Here is an 18,709-nt window from a genome sequence, read left to right as displayed (position 1 = left end):
GTCTGCCGTGTTAGACGTCCCTATGGGCCCAACCCTTATGTTGCTTTCCTCTTTGCCTTATCTGTATCCTCGTCCACCCAGTCCTTCGTTCTGTTTTCTTCTTCCCCTGAGTGCTCTATCGCCAGCAAACTGAAATTTTACACGCTGCCGCTCCTGCGACACTGCTAGGGAGCTGGCCGTCGCGCACTGCTACCAGCCCGTGGCATGGCTGCTACAAGCCCTGCCGCTGCTGTTGTGACGGGGCATCTCCCTCAACTCCGGCTGCAATGGATCTCATCACGCCGTTAGTGCTGCCATGAACGTCAGTTATACGTCGCATTGTAGCTTCACCGGAGCCGTCGGTGCAGCGTTGTAGCTCGCCGGAGTTGCATTGGAGCTTCACCAGAGCCATTGGTGCTGCGTTGGAGCTCTGTCGGGGTTGCATTAGAGCTTCGCCGGAGTCACCGGTTGCTCCATTGGAGCTCTGTCAGTGCTGGATACGGTGGCTGGCAACATCGATTACTGCTCCATACAGTGGCTAGTGTGGAGCAGAGCCAGTGCTGCGATGGAACATCACGGAGGTTGCCTGTGCTGCCATGGAGCACAGTTGGCGCCACCGGCGTGGTTCTTGGTGTTGTGATGCAGCACAGCTAGGGGACGTGGAGGTGCTACAGGGAGACAAGGTCGGGGGGGGGGGGTCCTCATGGTTGTTGGCAAGAGGAGAAAAGACGGGCTGCGGAGCGTATGATCGAACACCCTGTGCGCCTGATCGGATGGCTCCCAAAGCGGATGATTTTCTGCAAACATCATCCGGATGATTTGTAGAGGTGGCCTTTCTATTATGCAATTTGAGAATCCCTGGCTGATCCAAGTGTCCCACCTTTTTTTTTTGAGTGGCATCCAAGTGTCTCACATGTGGCTCCCTGGAGGCTACAACAACTCTCGCGTGGTCCGCCTGTAAATGGGCTAGAATCACCGGGCCTTCTTGGCCCACTCAACCCAACGGCGACACGCCCTAAATCCACGCGAAGCCCTGGACCCACGGCTCAGCGTCTCTCGTCTCTGCACGGTCGGGTCGCTTGCACCGAGCCCTAGCCACTACGGAGTACAAGCAGCCGCCACCGCCTATCCCCCCAGTGCCAGTCGCGAGCCCCCGCTTCCATTCTAATCCGCCCCCTCCCGAGACGCCAAAGCCCCAAACCCCTCGCCCTCCCAAACCCTAACCCTAAAACCTCCGCCCTCCCGCCGCCGCCGCCGCCCGATTCCCCTCCCCATCCTCCGCATCCTCCGTCCGGCTTGAACGGTGAGGAATTCCCAGGCTCTTCTCGCGCGTCCGGGGCTCGATTCGGGCGGCTTCGTGCCTTCCCCAGTTGTTTCCGTCGCCATTTTCTAACCTTCTCGGGTGGTTGTTCAGATGTCGTCCGACGAGGAGGTCAGGGAGGAGAAGGAGCTCGACCTCTCCTCCAACGAGGTCGTCACCAAGTACAAGACCGCCGCCGAGATCATCAACAGTAATCTCGCCTCCCTAGACTCTCTCGTTTGCTGTCTGCTGTCTGCTGCTGTAGCGCGCGATGCGAGTTTTAGTTATCGGGGCAAACTGTCCCAGGTTAGGGTGTGTATTGTTACCCATTGCTGAATTTAGCTGTTTGGTCAGTAGCTCTTCAAGTTTTAAGGAGTGTTCCATACAGCTCCCTGCAGAAGAACGAGATTATTAACGTGATTAGAGTCCTGATGTTCTGGTTGTAGTTTTATGACGCTGGCTGTTTTTGTTTGCTCCATTTTGTTGGTGATGTTGTACTCTATATTCTGTTATGTTCACAGCTCGCCTGCATGTAATTTTAGAATTCAGTGTGCACGTCTTTCTCTGTTTGCTCCATTTTGTTGGTGATGTTGCACCCTGCTCTGTTATGTTCACGGTTGGCCTTCATGTAACTTCCAAGATTCATTTTGCATGTCTTTCTCTGTTTGCTCCATTTTGTTGGTGATATTGTACTCTAATCTGCTATGTTCACCTTTATGTAATTTCAAAATTCAGCGCGCCCGTTATTCTTTGTTTGCTCCATTTTGTTGGTGATGATGCACTCTACTCTGTAATGTTCACCTTCATGTAATTTCAAATTGAGTGTGCAATTCATTCTTTGTTTGCTTTTGTTGGTGATGATGCACCCAACTCTGTTATGTTCACCTTCATGCAATTTCAAAATTAAGTGTGCATGTGCTGAGAAAGGCTGTAATTTTAGTGTGAGGTTCTCAGTGTCTTGGATTGGGCTGGAGTTGTGGGTTGAGCCATGGCATGTGAATGTGCATTTATGATTGATATGTATGATGTCGCTAGGTATCTGATTCTTACTTGGTATTCATTGTGGAACAGAGGCTCTGAAGTTGGTATTGTCAGAGTGCAAGCCGAAAGCCAAGATTGTTGACATTTGTGAGAAGGGTGACAATTTCATAACAGAGTAATGCATCCAGTTTTGTCTTTCATGACATCTTCGTTGCTGTTTCCTTGCTGGATTCCTGATTACATGGTGTTTCCGATTGATGGCAGGCAAACTGGGAATGTCTACAAGAACGTGAAGAGGAAGATTGAAAGGGGCATTGCTTTCCCGACATGTGTATCTGTGAACAACACAGTCTGTCATTTCTCCCCACTGGCAACTGATGATTCTGTACTCAAAGAAAATGACATGGTGAAGATGTATGTCTCCCTTTAACCTTTCTACCATGTGTTTATCTTATTATTTCACCACATGCCTTGATGATTCTGCTCTCATTTGACAGTGATATGGCTTGCCATATTGATGGTTTTATTGCTGTGGTGGCTCATACACATGTCATCAGAACTGGGCCGGTTACTGGAAGAGCAGCTAATGTTCTTGCTGCTGCAAACACAGCAGCAGAAGTTGCAATGAGGCTTGTTAGACCTGGCAAGAAGGTACATTATGTACAGATTATCCCATTGGTTGCCTTTCACAAGTTACCTTCTTTTTCTTTCACTGCATGGTTGCTGATATTTCTCTCTGGATGACTAGTCTTCTCCTTTCTCTTTGTATTGGTCTATTGATATGTTGGTTTATTAGTAATCCGCTCCTTATATTTTCTGCAGAATAAGGATGTCACTGAAGCAATCCAGAAAGTTGCTGCTGCTTATGATTGTAAAATTGTTGAAGGAGTTCTTAGCCATCAGCTGAAACAATTCGTCATCGATGGTAACAAAGTGGTACTTAGTGTTTCAAACGCTGATACAAAGGTGGATGATGCTGAATTTGAAGAAAATGAAGTGTATGCAATTGATATTGTCACCAGCACTGGCGAGGGAAAGGTGATAATCAATGTTATTGGCATGATGATATTTCGGCTTGCATGTTTTCTTACATTTATGTTGAATTGTAATTCACAGCCGAAGCTATTGGATGAGAAGCAGACCACTATTTACAAGAGAGCTGTAGACAAGAACTATCACTTGAAGATGAAGGCATCAAGGTTCATCTTCAGTGAGATTAGCCAGAAGTTCCCAATCATGCCATTCACTGCTAGGTGTGTGAATGCACATTATATTTTTTTGTGTGCCCATTATTTTAGTCTACTATAACCCATGTTGTGAATTGTGGCAGGGCGCTGGAGGAGAAGCGTGCACGCTTAGGTTTGGTAGAATGCATGAATCATGAGCTGTTGCAGCCATACCCTGTTCTACATGAGAAGCCAGGTAGTTATGATAATCCACTAGACATGTTATAGAAATATTCTTGTAACTAGTGTGAAAGTCAGTTGGGGTTGTGTAGATCTTTTGAACTGTTTTAATTGTTTGTGTTTATTAGTCATTTTTACTTGTCTGATGTTAATTAGTCTCCCTTTCATGCTTGCTTTGTCTGTTAATTGCTGGTGTTTATGATAATCCACTAGACATGTTATAGAAATATTCTTGTAACTAGTGTGAAAGTCAGTTGGGGTTGTGTAGATCTTTTGAACTGTTTTAATTGTTTGTGTTTATTAGTCATTTTTACTTGTCTGATGTTAATTAGTCTCCCTTTCATGCTTGCTTTGTCTGTTAATTGCTGGTGTTTATGCAGGGGACCTGGTTGCCCACATCAAATTCACCGTGTTGTTGATGCCAAATGGGTCTGACAAGATAACGTCACATCCACTACAGCAACTGGAGCCCTCAAAATCCATCGAGGACGACGTGGAGATCAAGGCTTGGCTTGCTTTGGGCACAAAGTCAAAGAAGAAGGGTGGTGGCAAGAAAAAGAAAGGTTTGCTTGTTGTCATTAAATATGCTGCCCTGTTTGTTTGTTCTTGATACATGGGTTCTTTTCCTGATTGCTTAGTCCCTTGAACTCACAGAGCTTCTTTTATCGTGTAATAGGCAAGAAAGGAGATGCAGCAGAAGCAGCAGAGCCCATGGAGGTTTCTAAGGACGCACCAAGCCAGGAATAATTCTCATTTTTTTCGAATTGCTTCCGTTATGTTTGTACCTGCTCCTTTGCTGCATCTGATTGTGTTATATTACATTCAGCTGTGGGGATTTGAGTACCTTTTTTTGAAGTCTCTAATGAAAATGGTCGATCCTGGCGCACATCGCATCAAAGCACAAGCCTGATAATTATGTATGGTGTCCCGAATGTTTACCTGTCAGTAATGCTTATAAATCTGGCTGAAGTTCAACTACTGTGTGATGTTTACCTGTGGTTTACCGTTTTAGGTGTGTCTGATTGGTGTTCACCCACTACCGTAGCTGTTGATGCGTATAGACTGCCTAGCCTTACGTCATTTGTTCTGTGCAATTTTCCCACTTCAGTTCATATTTTTGAGATAACCCTGATGTTGGTGCCTACTTCTTCAACATCCTGGTTTCTTATTCAGCCATGAGGAGCGCGGTACAACACTCAAGGATTCGTGTAATAAGTAAGAAAAAAGATTCCTTAATTCGGGTAAAAGGTGAGAAAAGACCGATGTTGTGGTATCAATCAATTGGGTCTTGTTTGGTTTTCTTGGGTTGCACCCGTGGTAAACAAACAACGGGTGACTATTTTTCCGTCATTTGGGAAGCCAGACTCATGAGATCAAAGAAAAAAGCCGCGAACTGGGAGAGCTCGTCCCTGCTTCGGCACCTCCCATGGAATGGCACGGCCTTGCTAAAGCGATAGAAAGACAAACCTACTGGAAATTCGAAGTCGTCGCGGGAAGAAGCGAAGGAGGAATCGTCGCCTGCGCAGATAGTTAGGGAAATTAGTTCCATCCCATGGCAGCCGATAGCCATAGGCACATGGTGCCTCGACGGATGAACAAATACAATGGTACCGGAAAGAGGAATGCTGGTACCGGAAAGAGGAATGCAGAGCCGACTCGTGTGGAAGGGGAGGCGGAGTGAGCCAAGGATAGGATTTCTCGAGTCATGCAAATCTTCGGCGGCAAATGGTGCGGCGGGGAGAACCTTGTCGAGCTTGTCTCCAAGGGCGCGTTTGGTTGCCTGTGTTAGATGGAAGAGAGGGGTTTAGCGGAATATGATGGATGTATTATTGAGCCTTGATGACGAGTATATATTGAGTACAAGACTTAGAGCGCAAGACACCTTCTAGAGATAAGATAAAAATAACTCTATCTAATCCTGGTCAATCTCTACTACCAAATATATCTCTAACATCCCCCCGCAGTCGTAGCGGGAGCGTCGCAGACAGTGTCTCGTTGTGGACGCGTTGATTGTAGAGGAAGCCGACGAGTTGCTCAAACGGATGATAACCCTTTGTGCCATTGTCGAGGTAGCCGAGAGCGTGTGTGGTGTAGCCGTGGTCGAGGTAGCCGCGCGAAGAACGCCGTGGTAGATGTCGAGTCGGGGTAGCCGGTGTTGAGGTAGTCGCCGTGGAGCCGCGGGCGCAAGGAGGCGCCATGTTAGTCATAGGCGCAGTTGTGTCGAAGTAGTGGTGCGCCGGAAAGAAGATGTTGACAATGGTTCGCGCAGGGTTTGCCTAGCCCGGGGACACGTCGTAGACGAAGGCACGCGTCGGTGTTGCCAGCACCGGGCATGTGTAGACGAACGAAGACGAAGTTGACGAAGTGCCGACCAGGCTTGCTAGGCCTGGGGACACGTCGTGGATGAAGACACGCATCGGTATTGTTAGCACCGGCCACGCGGAGACGAGGGACCTGAACGAGTTGTACGCCATGTCGAGGAGTCGGAGGGCCAGCAGAGAAGAAGACTCGACGACGGTTGTGGCGCCAATCGGCATGGGGGCCGATGTCACCAACAGTGGTCAGAGTAGAGGAAGTGGTCGGGGTAGATGACGGCGATGCTGGCGACGGGCTGGTGCTGGACGAAGTCAAAGGGGGTGGACAGGCGGCGGCGGCGGCCGAAGAAGAGCGGCGGCTAGGGTAGGAGCGTGGCGGCGGTGCTCAAAGTAGGCGAAGAACCCGACAACATATGACGAAGACCAACACGGACAGTGGTGTTCCCGCGCCAAAGGAGGCGATGCGGCGCATACCACGGGAAGTCAACGCGCAGGGATGGCGAAGTGGACCGCGGGCCACGACGCTATGGCCCGAAGGGGCGACACAACGGCAGCAGGTGGGTCGAGGCGACGACAGGAAGACCTCGGGGCAACAACGATGACCGCGGGCCGCGGCGCTATGACAGAAGGGGCGGCGCAGCGGCGGACCGCGGGTCAGTGAAACCGTAGGGACGGCCTCGGACGACAGTAGAGACCGCGTGCCACGCTCGCTACGGCCTGATGGGGCGACGCAGCGGAAGCGCGAGGGTCGGTGCAGCCACGAAGACGGCCTGGAACTGACGTCCTCGAGGCAATGGTAGACTGCGGGCCGCACACTACGACCAAAAGAGGCAACAAAGCGGCAGAACGCGGGTCGATGCAGCCGCGGGAAGAACCATGGGGCGACGCAACAGCAGCCCGTTGCTCGATCGGTGGAGGAGCGCGCAGTATTCGGAGACGATCTTCACGGAAATCGACGAAGGCGCACACACATGGTTGATCAGGTAGACTGCGCGGCGGTACGAAGGCATGCATACAACTGAGCAGACTAGACATGCGATGAAGACGGAGTGGATCACGGACGGGAGGACGACGGAGACGACAACAGAAACGTGACATGGCGTCGCATGAGCATGGAACGAAACCACCAAGTACACGTCCTGGACTGGAGGCCGCTTCATACGCGCATACGCACGAACGGCCAATACTCGCGTGACACTGGAGATGCACATAGCACGGATCGGGCCAGCGCAACACACGCCATACAAGCAACACTGTTGCACCTGCGCACGTGACGTGCCATCCTGCCTGTGCCTGAAGTGGATGGAGGTGGAGTTGATGTAGGATTCCGATTAGATCGGACCAGGCGACGACGTACAGCGAAGAATGACGCGAACGACGGATGCGCGTACGACGACCGTTTCGAGCCGCCATGTGTCGCGTGAGGCCGTCGTGTAGGACAAGGGGCCGGTGTAGTCGATGCCGAAGTCGAAGTAGAAGCACGCGAGGGTCGACGGGCGGCGGCAGGCAAACCGATCTTAAATCGGAAAACCAAAAAAAAAACATCGTTCCAGACGACCGGCGAGAGAGAGAAAAACCAGAGCAAGGGCTCAGGAAAAAGACTCTCTAGGGCAGCCAGTCAACATGACTGGCGGACGAGCCCTAGGTACGTGCGGCGCGGACCACGACGGCGGTCATGGAGACCGCCCGCCCTGGGGCCTGCGCGGAGCGGAAGCGACGGGCGGCGGCCAGGGTTTGGATCGACTAGGCTGATACCATGTTAGAAAGGAGAGAGGGGTTTAGCGGTATATGATGGATGTATTATTGAGCCTCGATGGCGAGTATATATTGAGTACAAGACTTAGAGGGCAAGACACCTCCTAGAGAAAAGATGGAGATAACTCTATCTAATCCCGGTCAATCTCTACTACCAAATATATCTCTAACAGCCTGCATTTGGGCCACCCTGGCCCGTGCGGGATTGAAACGGCCTGTTGGTTGGCATGCATTCACTGTTCGGCCTACACGGCACGAATTAAAGCACTCACAGCCAGGCCCACGAGCTACGCCCAGATCGGCAGTTTCTCTAGAGCCAGGCTCGTGCGAGGCAGGGGAGGGGAACGCGGCGCGTAGCTCATGCGAGCAGGGAGATGACGCGAGCTTGCGCGCGTCTTCAAAAAATTGACAGGAGGATTTCAGCTCACCTCCCGCGCATTCGGCCACCCTATTTAGCCCCCATCCTCTCATCGCCCAAAGCCCACCACCCTTCTCCCCCCATTCGATCTTTTCTGTTGGCGCGCATCGGCACTGACGACCAGGTAAGCGGAGCTCCTTCACCGACCGACGGTTGACGGCGGCGGCGACTCATGTCCTCAACTTCTCCGACCATTCCCGCATCCCCTCCCCCCCCCCCCGAGCTGCAGCCATGGTCTCTGTGAGTTCGATGCCCTCTTTCTCTGTGTTCGTTCTAGCTAGATCTGAGAGGACGTAGTCGTAGGGTTAGATGTGCAAGCATGTGGTAGGGTTGATTCGTGCATTGATCTTTGAGCAGATGCTAGATTTAGGTGTAGTGGTATCTATTTGTGTTGGATCTGTGTAGATTGAGTAGTATGATAATGATGAACACTATGCATTCATAGCTAGTTGTGTTGGATTTGTAGCATGCTAGAGTAGCTATTTATGATGAACACAATGGATTCATAGCTAGTTCTGATGTTGTGGTAGCTATTGGTGATGGATTCATATCTAGTTGGCTATGTTGTGGTACTGGTTGTGTTATGCTTAATGTGTATGTGTGATACGATTGTAGGACATGATCACGCAGACGCAAGATCTTAGTCAGGCCCTTATCCTATCGGATAGTCAGTTTGTGGCCTCCAATGTCGAGGACTCACAGCCTCTCGTTGATCAGAACATGCCTGCTGATTTAGAGGTGTTCGAGGTTTCACCTTCTTGCTTTGTGCCTGTTGTACTCGTTGAGCCAATTGCGAATTCTGCTGCCGCTACGCTGAAGGCCAAGAAGGATGGTAGGGGGAACAACATGAAGTCGCAGCTATTCATGTCCATGTTCGTACTGAACAAGATGTGTGAGCTCATCTCTAGTTGGGTTAGGACTGACAATGGCTTCAAGGAGGTGCACTTGAACACCGTTGCGAAGCAGGTGTTCGAGTTCTGGGCCAGGAGGTGACCGCCACCCAGGTCTACAACCACCTAAGGAAGTGGAGAGCTCGATGGATCCAAGTTTCCAAGCTCAGAGACCTTAGCGGCGCTTCCTGGGATCAGAGCACTTGCTCTATCATTCTGGAGGTAGAGCACTACACTGGCCATGTCACGGTTAGCTCACTGTCCTCTTGTTTTGCACACTGTCATTGCCTTGTAGCAACTAGCAACCCTTCTGCTTCTATCTTAGGACCACCCCAAGGACGCTGAGTTCCTAAACACACCATACAGAACTACAACCAGATGCAGCACATCTTCTCCTTCATCCTGGCAACCGACAAGCATGCCATGGGCTCCGGTGATCCTCTCGGTTCTCCCATGCCGGAGTTCCCAGGCACCCCGAACGCAGAGGCAGTCCTTGATGACCCTAACAAGCGATTTGAGCATGTCCCTGTGCTTGATAGGAAGAGGAAGAGGGGCGGCCTAATGGAGGAGGAGATCAGTGTCTTCAGCAGCATGACTGAGGCAGTGAAGGAGGTGGCAACCACCATTAGGGAGAGCAAGGTCGTTGACGTCCAGCCTGGCCTGTACAACACCGTCATGAAGTAAGGTGGCTTCAGCGATGTGGCGCTCATGGCAGCTCTCAGCCACCTGCTGGACAACAATGTTGGAAATATGCCCTAGAGGAAATAATAAAATGGTTATTATTGTATTTCCTTGTTCATGATAATTGTCTATTGTTCATGCTATAATTGTATTAACCGGAAACCGTAATACATGTGTGAATACATAGACCACAACATGTCCCTAGTGAGCCTCTAGTTGACTAGCTCGTTGATCAATAGATGGTTATGGTTTCCTGACCATGGACACTGGATGTCAATGATAACGGGATCACATCATAAGGAGAATGATGTGATGGACAAGACCCAATCCTAAGCATAGCACAAGATCGTGTAGTTTGTTTGCTAAGAGCTTTTGTAATGTCAAGTATCATTTCCTTAGACCATGAGATTGTGCAACTCCCGGATACCGTAGGAATACTTTGGTGTACCAAACGTCACAACGTAACTGGGTGGCCATAAAGGTGCACTACAGGTATCTCCAAAAGTGTCCGTTGGGTTGGCACGAATCGAGACTGGGATTTGTCACTCCGTATGATGGAGAGGTATCTCTGGGCCCACTCGGTAATGCACCATCATAATGAGCTCAATGTGACTAAGGAGTTAGTCACGGGATCATGCGTTACGGAACGAGTAAAGAGACTTGCCGGTAACGAGATTGAACGAGGTATTGGGATACCGACGATCGAATCTTGGGCAAGTAACATACCGGTGGACAAAGGGAATTGTATACGGGATTGATTGAATCCCCGACATCATGGTTCATCCGATGAGATCATCGTGGAACATGTGGGATCCAACATGGGTATCCAGATCCCGTTGTGGGTTATTGGCCGGAGAACGTCTCTATCATGTCTGCATGGTTCCCGAACCTGTAGGGTCTACACACTTAAGGTTCAGTGAGGCTAGAGTTGTTATGGGAAATTGTATGTGGTTACCGAAGGTTGTTCGGAGTCCCGGATGAGATCCGGACGTCACGAGGAGTTCTGGAATGGTCTGGAGGTGAAGATCGATATATTGGACGAAGGGTATTGGAGTCCGGAATTGTTCCGGGGGTACCGGGTGACGACCAGCGTGTCCGAAAGGGGTTTCGGAGGCCCCGACAAGCGTTTGGGGGGCCTTATGGGCCAAGGGGAGGGGGCACATCAGCCCACTAAGGGGCTGAGCACCCCTACCACCCCATCTCACGTAACTTGGAGAGGTGGGGGCGCCTCCCCTATGGCAGCCACCCCTCCCGGCTTGGGGGGGGGGGTAAGTTTCCTAGGGGTGGGGGCGCCCAAACCCATATAGGGTTTCCCCTGTGGCCGCCGCCCCTCCCCTAGGGAAACCCTAGGGCTCCTCCTGCTCCCCCTTCCCCCTATATATAGTGAGGAAGAGAGAGGGCAGCCGCACACCTTCCCTGGCGCAGCCCCTTCCTCCTCCAACTCTTCCTCCTCCTCCGTAGTGCTTGGCGAAGCCCTGTAGGAATACCACAAGCTCCACCACCACGCCGTCGTGCTACCGGAGCTCTCCCTCAACTTCTCCTCTCCCCTTGCTGTATCAAGAAGGAGGAGATGTCCCCGGGCTGTACGTGTGTTGAACGCGGAGGCGCCGTCTGTTCGGCATTAGATCGGATCTTCCACGATTTCAATCGCCGCGAGTACGACTCCATCAACCGCGTTCTAGTAACACTCCTGCTTAGCGATCTTCAAGGGTATGAAGATGCACTCCCTCTCTCTCTCTCTCGTTGCTAGTATCTCCTAGATTGATCTTGGTGACACGTAGGAAAATTTTGAATTATTGCTACGTTCCCCAACAGTGGCATCATGAGCTAGGTCTATGCGTAGATTCTATGCACGAGTAGAACACAAGTAGTTGTGGGCGATGGTTTGTTCAATTTTCATACCGTTACTAGTCCTATCTTAGTTCGGTGGCATTGTGGGATGAAGCGGCCCGGACCGACCTTACACGTACGCTTACGTGAGACAGGTTCCACCGACTGACACGCACTTGATGCATAAGGTGGCTAGCGGGTGTCTGTCTCTCCCAGTTTAGTCGAATCAGATTCGATGAAAAGGGTCCTTATGAAGGGTAAATAGCAATTGGCATATCACCATTGTGGCTTTTGCGTAGGTAAGAAGCGTTCTTGCTAGAAACCCATAGCAGCCACGTAAAACATGCAACAACAATTAGAGGATGTCTAACTTGTTTTTGCAGGGTATGCTATGTGATGTGATATGGCAAAAAGGATGTGATGAATGATATATGTGATTTATGAGATTGATCATGTTTTTGTAATAGGAATCACGACTTGCATGTCGATGAGTATGACAACCGGAAGGAGCCATAGGAGTTGTCTTAATTTATTGTATGACCTGTGTGTCAATGAAAACGCCATGTAATTACTTTACTTTATTGCTAACCGTTAGCCATAGTAGTAGAAGTAATAGTTGGCGAGATAAATTCATGAAGACACGATGATGGAGATCATGGTGTCATGCCGGTGACGATGGTGATCATGCCGCGCCTCGAAGATGAAGATCAAAGGCGCAAGATGATAATGGCCATATCATGTCACTTTATGATTTGCACGTGATGTTTGTCATGTTCACATCTTATTTTCTTAGAAGGACGGTAGCATAAACAAGATGATCCCTCACTAAAAAATTTCAAGAAAGTGTTCCCCCTAACTGTGCATCGATGCGAAAGTTCGTTGTTTCGAAGCACCATGTGATGATCGGGTGTGATAGATTCTAACGTTCGCATACAATGGGTGTAAGCCAGATTTACACACGCGAAACACTTAGGTTGATTTGACGAGCCTAGCATGTATAGACATGGCCTCGGAACACAAGAGACCGAAAGGTCGAACATGAGTCGTATAGTAGATATGATCAACATGAAGATGTTCACCGATGATGACTAGTCTGTCTCACGTGATGATTGGACATGGCCTAGTTGACTCGGATCATGTATCACTTAGATGACTCGAGGGATGTCTATCTAAGTGGGAGTTCATTAAATAATTAGATGAACTTAATTATCATGAACATAGTCAAAAGGTCTTTGCAAATTATGTCGTAGCTTACGCTTTAGTTCTACTGTTTAAGATATGTTCCTAGAGAAAATTTAGTTGAAAGTTGATAGTAGCAATTATGCGGACTGGGTCCGTAAACTGAGGATTGTCCTCATTGCTGCACATAAGGATTATGTCCTTAATGCACCGCTCGGTGTGCTGAACCTCGAGCCTCGTCTGTGGATGTTGCGAACATTTGGCATACACGTTTTGATGACTACATGATAGTTCAGTGCGTAATGCTAAATGGTTTAGAATTGAGGCGCCAAAGACATTTTTGAAACATCGCAGAACATATGAGATGTTCCAAGGACTGAAATTGGGATTTCAGGCTCGTGCCCATGTCAAGAGGTATGAGACCTCCAACAAGTTTCTTAAGCCTGCAAACTAAGGAAGGAAAGCTCAATCATTAAGCATGTGCTCAGATTGTCTGAGTACTACAATCGCTTGAATCGATGGGAGTTAATCTTCCAGATGAGATAGTGATGGTTCTCCAAAGTCACTGCCACCAAGCTACTAGAGCTTCGTGATGAACCATAACATATCAGGGATAGATATGATGATCCTTGAGCTATTCGTGATGTTTGACACCGTGAAAGTAGAAATCAAGTAGGAGCATCAATTGTTGATGGTTAGTATAACCACTAGTTTCAAGAAGGGCAAGGGCAAGAAGGGATACTTCATGAAACGACAAATCAGTTGCTGCTCTAGTGAAGAAACCCAAGGTTGAACCCAAACCTGAGACTAAGTGCTTCTGTAATGAGGGGAACGGTCACTGAAGCAGAACTACCCTAGATACTTGGTAGATGAGAAGGCTGGCAAGGTCGACAGAAGTATATTGGATATACATTATATTAATGTGTACTTTACTAGTACTCCTACTAGCACCAAGATATTAGATACCGGTTCGGTTGCTAAGTGTTAGTAACTCGAAATAAAAAGCTACGGAATAAACGGAGACTAGCTAAAGGTGAGATGACGATATGTGTTGGAAGTGTTTCCAAGGTTGATGTGATCAAACATCGCATGCTCCCTCTACCATCGGGATTGGTGTTAAACCTAAATAATTGTCATTTCGTGTTTGCGTTGAGCATAGACATGATTGGATTATGTTTATCGCAATACGGTTATTCATGTAAGGAGAATAATGGTTACTCTGTTTATTTGAATAATACCTTCAATGGTCTTCCACCTAAACTGAATGGTTTATTGAATCTCGATTGTAGTGATACACATGTTCATGCCAAAAGATATAAGATGGTAATGATAGTACCACATACTTGTGGCATTGCCATTTGAGTCATATTGGTATAAAACGCATGAAGAAGCTCCATTTTGATGGATCTTTGGACTCACTCATTTTTTTAAAAGGGATTGAGACATGCGAACCATGTCTATTGGTATATACGCATGACGAAACTCCATGCAGATGGATTGTTTGGACTCACTTGATTTTGAATCACTTGAGACATGCAAATCATACCACATGGGCAAGATGACTGAAAGGCCTTGTTTTCAGTGAGATGGAACAAGAGAGCAACTTGTTGGTAGTAATACATTTGATGTGTGCAATCCAATGAGTGCTGAGGCACGCACTGAATATCTTTATGCTCTTACTTCACAGATGATTTGAGTAGATTCTAAGTATATTTACTTGATGAAACACAAGTCTGAAATATTGAAAGGTTCAAGTAATTTCAGAGTGAAGTTGAAGATCATCGTGACAAGAGGATAAAATGTCTATGATATGATCATAGAGATAAATATCTGAGTTATGAGTTTGGTACACAATTAAGACATTGTGGAAATTGTTTCACGACTAATACCGCCTGGAACACCATAGTGTGATGGTGTGTCCGAACATCATAGCTGCACCCTATTGGATATGGTGCATACCATGATGTCTCTTATCGAATTACCACTATCGTTTATGGGTTAGGCATTAGAGACAACCGCATTCACTTGAAATAGGGCACCACGTAATTTCGTTGAGATGACACCATATGAAATATGGTTTAGAGAAACCTAAGCTGTCGTTTCTTAAAAGTTTGGGGCTGCGACGCTTATGTGGAAAAGCTTCAGGCTGATAAGCTCGAACCTAAAGCGGATAAATGCATCTTCATAGGACACCCAAAACAGTTGGGTATACCTGCTATCTCAGATCCGAAAGCAAAAGTGATTGTTTCTAGAAACGGGTCCTTTCTTGAGGAAAAGTTTCTCTCGAAAGAAGTGAGTGGGAGGATGGTGGAGACTTGATGAGGTTATTGAACTGTCACTTCAACTAGTGTGTAGCAGGGCACAAGAAGTTTTTCCTGTGGTGCCTACACCAATTGAAGTGGAAGCTGATGATAGTGATCATGAAACTTCGGATCAAGTCACTACCAAACCTCGTAGGTCGACAAGGATGCGTACTACTTCAGAGTGGTACGGTAATCCTGTCTTGGAGGTCATGTTGCTAGACAACAATGAACCTACGAGCTATGGAGAAGCGATGGTGGGCTCGAATTCCGACAAATGGATTGAGGCCATAAAATCCGAGAGAGGATCCATGTATGAATACAAAGTATAGACTTTGGAAGAACTACTTGACGGTCGTAAGGCTATTAGGTACAGATGGATTTTAAAAGGAAGACGGACAATGATGGTAAGTGTCACCATTATAAAAGCTCAACTTGTCGCTAAGCTGTTTTCCGACAAGTTCAAGGAGTTGACTGCGATGAGACTTTCTCACTCGTAGCGATGCTAAGAGTCTGTTGGAATTATATTAGCAGTTGGTGCATTATTTATGAAATGTTGTAGATGGGATGTCAAAACATTGTTTCCTCAACGATTTTCTTGAGGAAAGGTTGTATGTGATACAACCAGAAGGTTTGTCAATCCTAAAAGATGCTAACAAGTATGCAAAGCTCCAACGATCCTTCTAAGGACTGGAGTAAGCATCTCGGAGTTGGAATATACGCTTTGATGAGATGATCAAAGATTTTGGGTTTATATAAAGTTTATGAGAACCTTGTATTTCCAAAGAAGTGAGTGGGAGCACTATAGAATTTATGATGAGTATATGTTGTTAACATATTGTTGATCAAAAATGATGTAGAATTTCTGGAAAGCATATAGGGTTATTTGAAAAGTGTTTTTCAATGGAAAACCTAGATTAAGCTACTTGAACATTGAGCAACAAGATCTATAAGGATAGATAAAAAAACGCTTAATAGTACTTTCAAATGAACACATACCGTGACAAGATTTTGAAGGAGTTCAAAATAGATCGGCAAAGAAGGAGTTCTTGGCTTTGTTATAAGGTGTGAGTATTGAGTAAGACTCAAGACCTGACCACAACAGAAGAGAGAGAAAGGACGAAGGTCGTCCCCTATGTTTTAGACGTAGGCTCTACAGTATGCTATGTTGTGTACCGCACCTGAAGTGTGCCTTGCCATGAGTCGGTGAAGGGGTACAAGAGTGATCCAGGAATGGATCACAGGACAACGGTCAAATTTATCCTGAGTAACTAGTGGACTGAGGAATTTTCTCGATTATGGAGGTGGTAAAAGAGTTCGTCGTAAAGGGTTACGTCGATGCAAACTACACTAATCTGGATGACTCTGAGTAGTAAACCGGATTCATATAGTAGAGCAGTTATTTGGAATAGCTTCAAATAGCGCGTGGTAGCTGCATTTGCAAGATGACATAGAGATTTGTAAAGCACACACGAATATGAAAGGTTTAGACCCGTTGACTAATAACCTCTCTCAGAAGCGAGATATGATCAAACACCATGGGTGTTGGATTCATTACAATCACATAGTGATGTGAACTAGATTATTGACTCTAGTGCAAGTGGGAGACTGTTGGATATATGCCCAAGAGGCAATAATAAAATGGTTATTATTGTATTTCCTTGTTCATGGTAACTGTCTATTGTTCATGCTATAATTGTATTAACTGGAAACCGTAATACATGTGTGAATACATAGACCACAACATGTCCCTAGTGAGCCTCTAGTTGACTAGCTCGTTGATCAATAGATGGTTATGGTTTCCTAACGATGGACATTGGATGTCATTGATAATGGGATCACATCATTAGGAGAATGATGTGATGGACAAGACCCAATCCTAAGCATAGCACAAGATCGTGTAGTTTGTTTGCTAAGAGCTTTTCTAATGCCAAGTATCATTTCCTTAGACCATGAGATTGTGCAACTCCCGGATACCATAGGAATGCTTTGGGTGTACCAAACGTCACAACGTAACTGGGTGGCTATAAAGGTGCACTACAGGTATCTCCGAAAGTGTCTGTTGGGTTGGCACGAATCGAGACTAGGATTTGTCACTCCATATGACGGAGAGGTATCTCTGGGCCCACTCAATAATGCATCATCGTAATGAGCTCAATGTGACTAAGGAGTTAGTCACAGGATCATGCGTTACGGAACGAGTAAAGGACTTGCCGGTAACGAGATTGAACGAGGTATTGGGATGCCGATGATCGAATCTCGGGCAAGTAACATACCGGTGGACAAAGGGAATTATATACAGGATTGATTGAATCCCCGACATCGTGGTTCATACGATGAGATCATCATGGACATGTGGGAGCCAACATGGGTATCTAGATCCCGCTATTGGTTATTGGCCGGAGAACGTCTCTATCATGTTTGCATGGTTCCCGAACCCGTAGGGTCTTCACACTTAAGGTTTGGTGAGGCTAGAGTTGTTATGGGAAATTGTATGTGGTTACCGATTGTTGTTCGGAGTCCCGGATGAGATCCCGGACGTCACGAGGAGTTCCGAAATGGTCCGGAGATGAAGATCGATATATTGGACGAAGGGTATTGGAGTCCGGAATTGTTCCGGGGGTACCGAGTGACGACCAGCATGTCCGAAAGGGGTTTCGGAGGCCCCGACAAGCGTTGGGGGTCCTTATGGGCCAAGGGGAGGGGGCACATCAGCCCACTAATGGGTTGAGCGCCCCTCCCACCCCATCTCACGTAACTTGAAGAGGTGGGGGCGCCTCTCCTAGGGAAGCCACCCCTCCCGGCTTGGGGGGCAAGTATCCTAGGGGTGGTGGCGCCCAAACCCATCTAGGGTTTCCCTTGTGGCCGCCGCCCCTCCCCTAGGGAAACCCTAGGGTGCCTCCTCCTCCCCCTTCCCCCTATATATAGTGAGGGAGAGAGAGGGCAGCCGCACACCTTCCATGGCGCAGCCCCTTCCTCCTCCAACTCTTCCTCCTCCTCCGTAGTGCTTGGCGAAGCCCTGCAGGAATACCACAAGCTCGACCACCACGCCGTCGTGCTGCCGGAGCTCTCCCTCAACTTCCCATCTCCCCTTGCTGGATCAAGAAGGAGGATACGTCCCCGGGCTGTACATGTGTTGAACGTGGAGGCGCCGTCCGTTCGGCGTTAGATCGGATCTTCCGCGATTTGAATCACCGCGAGTACGACTCCATCAACCGCGTTCTACTAACGCTTCTGCTTAGCGATCTTCAAGGGTATGAAGATGCACTCCCTCTCTCTCTCGTTGCTAGTATCTCCTAGATTGATCTTGGTGACACGTAGGAAAATTTTGAATTATTGCTACGTTCCCCAACAAACAAGGCCCAGGGTGTTAGGTTTGTTGCCATGGCAGACGCCCACAGGGTGCCGTGTCTCAGGAGCTGGCTAGGCAAGCACTACTACTAGAGCTTGCTGCTAGTTACCGCGTGCATGATCCTCGATGGCGATGGCTATAGCAACAAGGACGATGATGACGATGTATATTTTGTGTAGCTAGGGCTTGAAAATAATCTGATGGTGTGTATATTTTGGTGAGGTGGCATATACTAAACCCTCAAGGTGATCATGAACTTGCGGTGGTAGGATGACACCCTGTTTTGGATGTGGTGGTGGTAGGATGATACCAAATTAAGTAGT

General features: G+C 47.9%; 1 protein-coding gene across 1 annotated transcript; it reads left to right on the top strand.

Annotated features, from left to right (window-relative positions):
• Nucleotides 1-1,043: 1,043 nt before the first annotated feature.
• On the top strand, nucleotides 1,044-4,644 carry LOC123129037 (ERBB-3 BINDING PROTEIN 1). The gene is made up of 10 exons (XM_044549180.1): nucleotides 1,044-1,282; nucleotides 1,394-1,490; nucleotides 2,351-2,435; nucleotides 2,525-2,674; nucleotides 2,758-2,911; nucleotides 3,083-3,298; nucleotides 3,377-3,513; nucleotides 3,591-3,682; nucleotides 4,047-4,229; nucleotides 4,343-4,644. Exons 2-10 carry the CDS (start codon nucleotides 1,394-1,396, stop codon nucleotides 4,411-4,413), a joined length of 1,185 nt encoding a protein of 394 aa, XP_044405115.1. The 5' UTR covers nucleotides 1,044-1,282; the 3' UTR covers nucleotides 4,414-4,644.
• The last annotated feature ends 14,065 nt before the right edge of the window (nucleotides 4,645-18,709 follow it).

Source organism: Triticum aestivum, chromosome 1B, assembly GCF_018294505.1.
Source record: "Triticum aestivum cultivar Chinese Spring chromosome 1B, IWGSC CS RefSeq v2.1, whole genome shotgun sequence".
Lineage (NCBI taxonomy): Eukaryota > Viridiplantae > Streptophyta > Magnoliopsida > Poales > Poaceae > Triticum > Triticum aestivum.
This window is presented reverse-complemented; position numbering and strand designations above follow the sequence as displayed.

What these genes read in the sequence shown, in the direction of transcription:
- LOC123129037 (XM_044549180.1), top strand. Translation starts at nt 1,394, where the DNA reads ATGTCGTCCGACGAGGAGGTCAGGGAGGAGAAGGAGCTCGACCTCTCC. An exon ending in CCAGCACTGGCGAGGGAAAG is followed by an intron (nt 3,299 to 3,376) that starts GTGATAATCAAT and finishes TGTAATTCACAG; the next exon opens with CCGAAGCTATTGGATGAGAA. An exon ending in ATCATGCCATTCACTGCTAG is followed by an intron (nt 3,514 to 3,590) that starts GTGTGTGAATGC and finishes GAATTGTGGCAG; the next exon opens with GGCGCTGGAGGAGAAGCGTG.